General features: G+C 42.7%; 2 protein-coding genes across 2 annotated transcripts in view; one reads left to right on the plus strand and one right to left on the minus strand.

The window, feature by feature from the left end:
- The window catches only part of YTHDC2 (YTH N6-methyladenosine RNA binding protein C2), a 30,288-nt gene extending 27,764 nt beyond the window's left edge, over positions 1 to 2,524 (minus strand). Inside the window, exons 1-3 of the mRNA XM_058823945.1 lie at positions 2,350 to 2,524; positions 1,550 to 1,640; positions 968 to 1,161 (exon numbers count right to left, since the gene is read on the minus strand). Of these exons, the coding sequence (XP_058679928.1) occupies positions 968 to 1,161; positions 1,550 to 1,640; positions 2,350 to 2,524 (460 nt within the window). The remainder of the gene's footprint in view (positions 1 to 967; positions 1,162 to 1,549; positions 1,641 to 2,349) is intronic.
- Positions 2,525 to 11,080: 8,556 nt separating this feature from the next.
- MCC (MCC regulator of WNT signaling pathway) overlaps positions 11,081 to 12,287 on the plus strand; it is a 181,051-nt gene continuing 179,844 nt past the window's right edge. Inside the window, 2 exon segments of the mRNA XM_058823775.1 lie at positions 11,081 to 11,096; positions 11,099 to 11,453. Of these exon segments, the coding sequence (XP_058679758.1) occupies positions 11,081 to 11,096; positions 11,099 to 11,453 (371 nt within the window).

Genomic DNA, 12,287 nt, shown 5'->3' on the forward strand with positions numbered 1-12,287 from the left:
TACATTCATATACTAAATTTCAAGCTCTGCTGTACCAAGACAAACACAGACTTAGAGATCAGGAGAACTAAAAATAAATTCTTGAGAAGCAGAAAAGACAGTTATTAGACTGTTCATTAACTTATTCCTTACATTGTTAAGACATTGCATTTCAGTACTTCTATTATAGCTTTGTTCTGTTCATTGAACAATCCTATTAACCAACTGAAACAATTGAAAAAAACAGCAAAGGAAGCACTAAAAGATACCATGTATCAGAAATACGCAATTAAACAAGGCATATTGGTACAAGTATTTTCAGTTCACTACAACCATCTATACACACAGAAACGCAGTGTTTAACTCTAAAGCAAGAATCTAGATGAAAGCCTTGCTTTAAAAAAAAGGTACTCTTTTTTTTAAAAAAAGAGAATACTCCTTTTTTTAATTAAAAAAACAAACCAATTTTATCAGAAGTTTGTCTTTCAGCAAACCCTTCTGTATTCAAGAAATCAAGAAGTCTAGAAAATAGTCTCTTAAGACCAAATCGATTTTGTGGAGATGAAAAAACTTCTTGATTTATCAAGGACATTCATTTCTATAAGCAGAACAGACAACCTAATTTTCTCATAAGGGTGTTCTTATGGCATTGTGGTAACACTGACTCTTCAATCCCACCTCAGAGTACTTCTATGAAACCACATTTCACAAATGTACTTCCAAAAAGATTTGGCTGGAACTGGCTCAAAAGTTTCTAAATTAACACAGCACAAGGTAGACATCACAATGTGCACGATATGACTTCCCAAGTTCCTCACAATACCAGTTATAAAAGACCTTAAAAGGAAACAAACGTGTTTGTTTAATGGTGTCTGAGAGGACACAAGAGGGGACAGAACAGAAAGGTTTGTTTTGTCACTGGGTTGCAGGTGGTTTTTTCAAGTGGCATTGATGGGCAAGTCCAAATCAGAAGACACACAGAACATACCAGATTCAACAGCACAGGCATGTCCTCTCTCTGTCCTTGGCAGGAGTTCCGTGCGCTCCTTGTTTGTGACAGGAAAGCTCTGAATGAGACTCCGAACGGTGTGCTTCGTACGGAGAGCCAAGTCACAAGTCATGACTGCATGTGCATCTGATACATCCTTCTTCCTCACAGTCAGGTATCGATTGGCTCCTTTTCTGTGAGGGGGCGGAAAGAAAATCTATTTTAGGAATAAGGAACCTACTCTGGGTTAACTTTTATCTGTCAAGGTATGAGAATCTATGCAAAATCTTTGAAAAAAACCAGACTTCACAGTGAAACTTTTTTAATGGACTCATTAAATCCACTAAGTGGATTAAGTGGAAGTGGAAAAGCAAGCTATACCAAAATGCATGTCACAAGTTTTTCCAACCACGCATACGGCAATGAACAAAGATACTTATTTCTGTGTCTACTTTTACACTTTTTTCTCTAATACTATTCCTTGTAACATGGTAGGGTACGTTGAAAACATCAATCAAGTTATCATTAGTCATGAAATTCCATTGGTCTGCAGCTAAAAACCAAAAATGTACCCCAACTCACCCTTTGCTTTTAGATACCAGTCCAAGAGACTGACAGAGACGATGAACAAATGCTCTTTCACTACTAGTGAAACTAGAAGGAAATTCCATCTCTAGAATGATAAATAATAATGAAAAAAACATTAATAATGCAACAGGCAGTAATCTTGATGTATTATCTCCATGTTACAGACCCACAGAATTTTTAGGATTGGAAGGGAGACCATGCAGTGCAACCCCCCTGCCAAGGCAGAGTCACCTGGAGCAGATGACAGAGGAACACATCCGGGGTTTGGGATGTCTCCAGAGGGGGAAACTCAACACTTTCCCCAGGCAGCATTCCCAGTGCTCTGTCACCCTCAATGGAAAGAAGTGCTCCCTCATGTTGAGGTGGAACTTCTTGTTTTATGGCCATTGCTCCTTGTCAAAAAGTCTGCACTGCCTTCCTGGGACTCATCTTGAAGACATTTATATACATTAATGAAATACCCTCTCAGTCTCCTCGAGGCTAAACAGCATCATCTCCCACACCTCTCCTGATAACAGATGATCCAGCCATCTCATCTCATCTCATCTCATCTCATCTCATCTCATCTCATCTCATCTCATCTCATCTCATCTCATCTCATCTCATCTCATCTCATCTCATCTCATCTCAGTGGTCTCTGCTGGACCCCCTCCAGTAGCTCCCTGTCTCTGTGCTGAGACGCTTAGAGCTGGACACAGCAGCCCAGCTGCGCCTCACTAGGGCCAGGCAGAAGGGCAGCATCCTCGCCCTCACTACACCCGCAGGCTGCCCCCGGGCCCCGCTGTGCTGCGCACCCGCTTCGTCCCCGCTCCGGAACCGCTCCAAGGCGAGCTGCACCGCCATTTCCACCTCCTCGTCCACGCCGACCTCCCTGAGGGCCTCGGCCCGGGCGCGCACCGCGGCGGCGGCAACCGAGCCCCCCGTGGCCCCGCCGGGCTGCCGCCGCGGGACCCGCCTGTGTCGCGACATGGCCCCGTGTCACGGCCCCACAGGTCCCCGACACCGACACGGATCAGGGGACGCAGCTCCTCGGCCCGGGGGGCGACGCCGGCGGTGGGGCGGGGCTCCCGCGGCCGGAATCGGCCCGAACGGAAGGAATTTGGCTCTTTTCCCGCCGTTAGGGGGGAAGCGTCCCTAAGCACCGAGGTACGTGTACGGCTGTGACCAAAAAGGAGCACTGGTACCCTGTCTAGTCATAAAATACGTGATTTAATTGCATGGTATTAAACGTAGGCGTGGCGAGGGTCATCTCGGCCCTCAGCCTCCTCACTCTGTAAAGTGTTACTTGCCCTTGATTTTGGATCGCCTTTTCCTGCTGTCCTTTGACTGCACGCTATGGACACGAGGTAGAAACTAAACCCAAACCTCTTAGGCGTGACACAGGACTCGGTGTTGAAAGCTGCTGCTTTGGAAACATCATTAGGTCAGAAGGAGAGTACTTAGAAGAAGAACAAACTACTCCTCAATTGTGAACTGAAGTGGGGAATTAAATAAATGGAAAATAAGCACTCACTGTCTGATGTAGCTGGCTGAAAAATAGCTCTTAAACCACTTCTACCAAAGCGTTTACAAGGCTCATTTCAGCATAATTCTGCATTGAGAGGTCACAGTGGAGCAGAACAATTGATCTGTTCTAAGGTTTTCAATTTTTTTCCGTTCAGGTATCTGCCTATTTATCTTCAACCAAAGTACATAATGCTAGTTCCTTATTGTTGTTCCTGTGACATTCAGTACTGCCACCTTAGAGCACATCAAGTTATTATGGAAAATTAAACACTTCAGCTGAATAAAATGAGCATTCCTCTCATCATCGTTGGTATCAACAGTAAAAAATGAGAACTCATAACTAATTTGAAAGAGTCACATCAGAAATCTTTAATTATGAACACAGATCTCTTAACAGTTTCTGCCTCTTAACAGCATCATCTTGCCTTCCAACAGACAAAAATCCCTGTGATTCCGAAAAATGATTCCTCAGACTCAATTCTGCTCTCTGTTTGCAATCCTGTAAATACAGCAGCACGCAGAGATAACTAACTGTTGGGTTAGGTCTCATTTATATGGCTAAGAGTGGCGTGAAGCCTGAGTGCATCCTGCATAACAAATTCCTTAAGACATGCCTTTCTTCTTTCACTGCTTTTTTGACTGTTCAATGCTATTAGAAGGGTGAAAAAATAGGAGAGTGTAGTCAGGCACGCACTGCCTGCTGCAGCCCTGCTAAATACTGAGTTGCAGTCTGGATTCAGCTTATGAATGAGCAAAGAATTGTGCTTACCGAAGCTCTTAGACATGGAGGCATACTTCTTTGTACATACTCTTAATAAAAATTACTAGCTGTGGACTTTCATATTAGAAATAACAACCTGTATGTATTTAAATATTCTGTTTTCATGAATGGTCTCAGAAATACCTTCTGGCTAATGTTTACTCAAAACAACCCCTGGAATAAGAATTATTTCCTTCTATTAACATATGTCCAAATGCCCATGTATTTTTTATACGAAGAATTAAGAGGCAGCACAGTTTTATGCAAAAATACATCTGCATGTTTAAATACAATTAGGTGTTCTTATTTTACCCTCTCTAGAGGCAGTTTTGCTGACTTCTTTTCAGTTTGCAGAACATTTTCTCTCTTGTAAACACTCTTACGTTCCACAAAAGATGCCAGTTCTAAGAGAAAAAGAACTGCAAAGGAAGTTGGTCAAACAGTATTATCTGTTATGTACTGTGTTAGATTGTGTCAGATTTGACTGCAAAATAGTTAGTCTTTCTAAGTTCGTTTTTGTTTGTTTGGGATTTTTTAATGATTTTAAGTATTATAAGACTTATTAGCTGTTGAAATATGATGCAAGGTTCACTGGTGAGCCAATTCTTCAAGATCAAGTTAATGAAAGAACACAAGATTTATTTCTCTTTTCAGTTCCTTGATTACAAAAAAAAAAAGGGGAAAAAAAGGGAATTCCAGTATGTAGGGGGTTTTTTAAGCATCATAGTAAATTTGTAACCAGATAGCTGTTGGCTGCTGTGAGCATTAATGATCCCATGAAGTAAGTTAGGGAAGTAAGTTTAGGGAAGTAAGACGGATGTCAAATGATACTGAGAGATATTTGTTTAATAAATGAACTGCCGTGAAAATGGGCATTTATTGCTTTACTGTATGCATCCAGATCGTTCCCCAGACCTTTGGCTGCTGATCCAGGTGATTGCCTCTGCCCCATTTCTGTAACCTCTCCTATCATCTACTGACACATCATTTCTTATTTATCTATTTTTTCCACTTCCCTTACCACTTCAGTTTTTATTTATTTTTGAGACATCAAGGAAAAAGCCTTTAGATCAGTTCTGTCCTTGTAAAACAACCTCTCTCAGGTCCTCACTTGCCACAGTCCAGAGCTTGGGCTTTGTCTCTACAAATCCATTTCCCTCATTGATGTTGAACTTCCAGTGGAACACTGCAAAACCTCAGTGGTGCTCAAGGCATCTATAGAGTTCAGCAATGAATCCAGAATGAAGGCTGGGGAAGAGCATGATTCCCAACAGGGTCAGATATACCCCAGCTCTTCCCAAGCTTTCTCCACTACTCCCCACTCCTAAGTTGAGAAACTCTAGTTTCCAGGGAGAACAAATGACAGAGGACTGGAGGGAGAGTGGAATGATCCTGTGCTAACAGATCTTTCTGTGTCTACAACATGTTATAAAGGCAGCGTGAAAACTACAGGGATCCCATGTCTTGTGAACTTAGGAGTAGACTGAAGGCAGAAGGATTTCATACCTATGATGCATGTGCTTGTGTCTTTGCTGAAACTGGAACTGAGTGGAACTGATGTGCTCCCTATGGAGATTAATTTATCCAGAATGTAATTTCCTGTTAAAATACTGTTTCAATGAAATATTTTGACCAAAATAATACCTATGTTGCAGAAATTTTCTGGAGCACAGAACATGTTTAACTATCAGTCATCAGTACCCTGCAGAAAAAAGTTTTCAGATTACCTCACAGTCAGTCTACTCACAGTCATTTATCTTTACATGTGGTCCCACTTTTTTTGACCAAAGTAGTATTTTGTCAACATAGATATAGCTTCAAATAACATACTTTGACAAAAAATAGTGGGAATATTCAATATCTTTGTTTACATGTATATACAAGAAATGAGGAAATGAACTTCGAAATTTCTGTATCCAAAATGTGGATCCTTATGTAAGATGTAGGAGTAGGAATGTGTTTGAGTAGGAGAACAGTTTTGGATATTTTTGGAAAAAGGGGCAAACTGTTCTCATTTCTATTCTTCATCATCATCACAAAAAAGTACACTTTTCAGAACAGTTTTACAAGGTGGTTGAGCATTTATAAAGGTGAAAAATGAGGAGGAAGCTTTTCAAAAGAGGCACTAATATTCTATCTAAAAATTAATATTCTTTCTAAAGTATTTTTAATCCTAGATAAAATACCTTTGTTTTGCAGATCTCTCTTGGGAGGAGGAAAAGAAAAGTCAGCTTCACCAAAAAAAAAAAAAAAATTTTTTTTAATATACTGTTTTAAGAGTTTTCAAACAGCTCAACTTGCTAAGACTTCCACAGAAAAGGCTTCAGAAGAGTTATATTTCTAGATGGAGCTTGAAATCCTAGGTCTGTGATGAGAAGTGGATCTAAACAAAGTAATGTGAAGAAGGTAATACAGTGACTTCAGACACAAGATTCTGATGAGAATTTAACGTAGCAATTTTCTAGCTAAACCATTGCTCTGTTAGCAGCAGATGCTGTTTGCTGATGTTTTAAATAACATTAATTTGAACTCATGTTATATGTCTGTTACTTGAATTTTTTTTATGGTGAAGATCAGTAAACAAAATGGTCTTCATCTGAAGCTGACTGAAACACAGAATTATCTCTCCTTTGACAGCAGCAGGCATTGCTTTTGATTATAGTATACATCAAAATCTTCAGTCTGAATATCTAAGCAGTGGCAGCAATTAGAATAGCTATCTCTCCCATCTGTCTCACAGCAACATCAAAAATATGCATTTTGTAAGTTACATCATAGAAAATAAAGTATTTTTTAATTTCACTTCACTAATAAAAAAAAAAAAAAAATGTTTAGACAGGAAATAACTTCTCCTTAGCCCTTACATTACCTGGGCATGGTTTATATAGGTTAGGCACAGATTCAGATCTAGGCACACCCACATTTAATAGCTTGGTATACATGTGCAAAGTCATGTTATGTGAGTGCCTGGTGCCCAAGCCAGCTCCACCCTGGTCCCATGTCCCAGCCTGGCCTTTGTTGTCCCCAGGGAGGTCTGATACCCTGGTCTGACCTGGTTGCAGTGGCTGGGTGGTCATGGCTACCAGGCCCTGCTATGCCTTCCCAGGCAGCCCCTGCAACCTCTGGCTCCCCAGCCCCTTGAGATTTTGATTGTAATATTGATACAACAAGCTATGGGTTGGAATCTGACCTGAGCTGCAGAGGATCCAGGTGATTAGAAATTATAAGTTAAATTGTATATTAAATTCCCCACCATGCTAGTTACAAATTGTACTATGTTGACTATGTTTTTAGAAATCCTGTGGCATTCTAATAATAAATTCTCTTCTATATCAATCACAACATCCTGTTAAGAAAACAAAGTTTTAATTGTACCTATGGTTTAGTGCCATCCTGACTCTGCCAATATCCCCAAGGGAACCCATCTGTTTTGGGTGACAGTGTCACTTAGATAACACTGACATGTCTATTAACCAAGAATCTCATGGAGCTTCTTAGCAAGTGTGTGGAAAGGGCTGGATGTAGTATTTAGGAAATTGAAAGGGATGGTATTCTGGGCAGTTGGATTCTGGATGCTGAGAAAGTTCTCAGCATTGCACACTCTGCCTGCCTCGCTCTAAGGAATATTACTAAATTAAAACTTCCTGCTTGCAAATTAGGTTACTGTTTGTTTTGTTGGTGAGTTTTGAAAGAGGTTAATTGAAAAATGCTGTGGCTGAATATTATCTAGAAGGAAGTCTTTCTCTTTTTTTGATCAGTTGATTTTGGTCATTTGGCAGCTTTTCATGCAGTGACATAAGTTGTTTTCTACTGCAAAACCATTTATAGTTAAATTTGGAGAGGTTTACAGTGATGTTCTTTTTCAATTGTTCAGCATCTAATTTGAGGTAGACTTGACTTTCAGGGATCATATGAACCTAAGCGTTCTTTTGATTTGGTGAAAGCTCAGAAAAGTCCAGCATGTCTGGAAATTAGATGTCTCCTGCCCATCTTTCAGAGATGTCAGATTTTGGGTATATAAATGTTGGAGATTAAGTGCAGCTAGTAGTGCTACATCATTGTCATTAACGTTTGCATTGACTGTCTGATATATGCTTATTTGAATTTAGAAATCAGGGCATTATGGAAAATTTATATTGTACAATATAAATTATATTCAAAAACTAAATATTTATTTAACTTACATAAGAAGACAAACAAATATCCAACTGATTGAGAGTTAAAACCCACAGTCTTAAACAGAAAACATACAAACTTTTAAAATATTTCTTTTGATAAATATCAAGCCTGTTTTGCTACTCACAGCAGTAAAGAACTCTCACTCCTTGCCCTCCTTCCTTGTTGTCTCTTCACAAATTCTAGGCACCACATACCCCTCACACGAGGAACACTTCAGGCAGAATTGTACTTTCTGCTGCACAGCATAGTTTGTGTTTTAAGTGTGGGGGGGGTTGCCATCTGAAATTGGCTGTAGGAATGAACTGCCACGTAATTCACAGCAGGCACAGGAATGTGACTAACTGCAGCTTAGGGTATTGCTTCCCACCTGATGTGATGCATCTTTTTAAAAAATTAGATGGGCATCACAATATAAACCAGAAAGCACAGCTGGTTTTACAGTCTTGCATGCCATACCACAGCTAGGATATCAGCTGTTCCTATCAGGAAGGAGGAACTGATATGGGTGATTTGTTATCAGGAAAAGTCAGAAACCACTGCACCAAGTTTTATTGGGACTGGTTCAAATGCAAAAGAAGTTAACTACAGCTGATCCCCATAAGGAGAAGATGGGAGGAAAAATTTAATTCAACCAACTCAAAAATTGTTCACAATGAGCAGGGAGAAGAAAAAAAAGGTGAATTTCTGATCCACAAAGAAAGCTATTGTGTGAAGCAAGATAAACTGTTATCTAGATTAGACGAGAAGTGGGAGATTAGTTTAAAAATGGTGAAAATTGGCAAACTGGGAGGCTAGGCAGATAACATCAGGATGGAGTTCTTGTTGCAGTATTTTGGGTCCGGTCTTGCTCCATTGATACTGGTGGCCTCGTCAGGAAACAATTATAGGACTCTGCAAAGAATCACATAATTAAAGAATATCGCAAGAAGAAAGGGATGCATACAAATACATTGAATCCAACTCCCTGTGGTTAAGAATTTTCTTCTTAGTAAGAAGCAGTCTGTGCTATACTCGCAGAATGTGTGCAAGGATTCTTGTGTGTGGTATTGAACAGCTTGTCTGTGGGATCTAGCTGAAGAAAATGGTTTTGTGACTTCACATCCCAGTCCTCAGTGCAAACAAACAGCTGCGGTAATCAGCTGGTACCACACATGAACATCCTGCCTAGGACTGAAAAAGCATATGCTAACACTAAAGAGTCAGAACATTGTAGGTCAGGAGATGGAACATCTGAAAGAATAGCTGCAATATACACTAGTTTAAGTGCCTTGAAAGAGTATGGAAGTGTGTCCCAGTTTAGGGCAAATTTGGGAGGAAACCTCCAAAAGGGGCCCCCCTAGAAAGACACCCACACGGCCCCTCCCCCCAGCTGGTTCGGGAAGGATTTCCTTGGAGAGAAGTGGAAAGAACCTGTTTATTTAACAGGCAAAGCACTCCCCAGCACACAAAATGAACAATACCGGATGACAAAACTGATTCGCTGCTCTGAAGACATGACAAATTCAGAAAGTCTCCCTGGTGGTGGTCGCTCTGTTATCGGTCCCTCCGGCTGGGAAAAGCTGCAGAGTAGCCCCGGCAGGCTGCATTGTACGATGTTTCCTCGGTGTTTCCCAGGGTCCCAGTCTAGAGCAGGGTCGAAGGGTTCCAAAAGGGAAAGAAAAACAGTCCAGGGAAAACTCGGACTGCCTCAGCCAGTTTAACTAACTAACTAACTAACTAACTAACTAACTAGCAAAAGGAGTACGGTGTTCTGCCCCGTCCATGCCCAGACAACAACAGTGGAGTTCTGTGTTCCAGCAGACTGTGAAGGAGTGAGTGAGGCTGATAACAAAACTCTGTGTTTCTTCTCTCACTTTGCTCTCAGAGTCAGTCTTGAAGGCACAGAATGTAATATCCAGCAGAAACAGAACAGACAGCTGGGGATACAAGCATCATAACGTCACCCTAGGACAGCTCCATACTACAGTGCTCTGGTCATCCAGCAAGAACTAATGTGAGCAACGCAATTTGGAAATCTGCAGAGACCAAGACAATATGAGAGTGAGTGTATGCATGCTTACACTTGCAAGTAGTTTTAGTTAATAAAATGCCAGAGGAACTCTTTACCTTGTAATGACTTGCGTAATCAAGATGCAATAAATATTAACAATTAGAACTGTTGCCATCAGTTAATGTATTTTAAAGGCACTTTACAACAAGTGTGATAACTTTGCTGGATATATATTCATTATTATTCATACCTGTCAGCAACAAGGAAGATCAAGAGGTTTTGTGGCATGAAGGGGATATCTTCAAAGACTTAATTAATAGGAAAAGAATAATACCTGATGCTATGAGGGCAAAATATGTCCTTAATAACAAGGCCTTTTTTTTTCAAACACAGAAATAGGTTAGGAAAATATTAGTTCACCCAAATTAATCATGTGACGTGATGGAGTAAGAAACATAATGCGATATGTAAACTGAAATGCTGTTCTAGACTGTTTCAGAATAGCCATTTCCAGTTAGAGATAAAGCAGCAGATTGATGCTGGTGCTGTATCACTTCTTTTCAAAGGAATGAGAATTAAAAGCGCTGAATAAAACTTAATTAGATATTGAGAAGAGTGGCAAAGATAGTAAAGGAACGATTTTGTTTTTTTCATCTGGCCACATGATGACTGCAAAAAAACCTACTTTTCTTTAAAGGAAAAGGAGACCAACAGACAGGGAAGGGTATAGGTCACAAAATGTTCAGAACAGGAAAAAGAATTGTTGACTTCAGTGGGAGGGAACTGGATGAGTCCAGAGGGGCTGTTGCTCTGCACCTCAGAATGCTTCTACCTGACCAGTACCCCATCAAGCCTGGAGTGCAAACGCAGGGCTACAGAAAACGCTGAGTTTTGGCTTCCACAGACCGGCCAAAGCCGCAGCCAAAGCAGCACCCCCGGAGCAGGGAGCCCTGCCCAGCCCAAGGACAACAAGCGGCCCCCGCGGCGGGTTCGGGTCGCGCCGCCCCCCAGCACAGAGGGCAGCCGGCCACGGGCTGGCGACGCCGGTCGCTCGCTCCCGGTGGTCCCACCGTGATCCCGGCGCCGGACGATGCCGTGCGCCGGCGGGAGCTCTGAGGCTCAGCCGCCCTGTCCCCTCTCCGAGCCCCCGCGGGGTCCCGGCCCCGCGGAGGGTGCGGGGCCGGCAGGGTCCCCGCCCCGGCTTTGTGCTGCCGCTCGCACTTTGCAGGCGCGGCGGGACTGGGAATCCCGGGCGCCCGAGGCAGCCTCGCCTCCTCCTCCTCCTCCTCCTTACCCACCTCCTCCTCCTCCTCCGCAGCGGGGCGCATGATGGCGGCAGCCGCTGTAGCGGAGGTGACCAGCACCGGCAGCAGCAGCACCGATACCTCCAGCACGGGCGAGGAGGAGAGGATGAGGCGCCTCTTCCAGACCTGCGACGGCGATGGGGATGGCTTCATCAGCAGGTAGCGACAGCGGGAGGCGGCTCTTTGCTGATACGGAGCCGTCCCGTCCTTCCCCTCGCCCCGCGTTCCCCGGCGCTCAACTTGTGGACGAGTTGGAGCAGCGGTGGGAGCTCCGCGGCTCCCGCCTCGCTGCCGCCGGCACCGGAGCCAGGGCCTCCAGCGGGGCCTCGGCACCGAGAGCTTCCCGGAAAAGCGGGCGAACACTGTCCGCAGCACTTCCACGTCCGCCTAGGCTTAAAGGTGGTGCCTCTGATCCTGTATTTTATCACCTCGTGCCCTGGGCAGGCGGTTTTTGCAAGTAAACACACAAAAAGCTCGTGGTGGGTAATCTAGGAGAAAACTCATATTGTTCTCCCGGATCCTATGACTTTGTTTTGTCAGTACGGTTTAATCAATATTCTTGTTACACAGTTTGGTTTAAATTTCCCTGCTGTTCCTCAGAGACTTTGAGGAGTGTCACGCAGGCTGATGGGTTGTGGTGGGGAAGGGTGAGCTTGTACATTTGCAGTAGATACTTGGAAATAAGCCATAGTGGAATGATTATGTCTGGAAGCACTGGCAGCGTGTTTTGGTCAGGAGTTGGTGTTGTGGCAATGGTATCTCTGAGTTCTCACGCCATAATTTTAAAAAATACTGAACTTCAGAAGGCGGGATTTACCAGAGGTCGTGGAAACTTGCATTTTCAAAATGAAACTTAATGCTATTGCCTGCAATTAATACATGCCTCTAGAGAACTGGGACGGTGAGGGAATTTCTTAAATCTGCCATTTAACCTGTAACCTAAGAATATGACCCCAAAGAAAGGCTAAGTAAACTCGAATCCCCACTGCCATC

Source organism: Ammospiza caudacuta, chromosome Z (assembly GCF_027887145.1).
Source record: "Ammospiza caudacuta isolate bAmmCau1 chromosome Z, bAmmCau1.pri, whole genome shotgun sequence".
NCBI lineage: Eukaryota > Metazoa > Chordata > Aves > Passeriformes > Passerellidae > Ammospiza > Ammospiza caudacuta.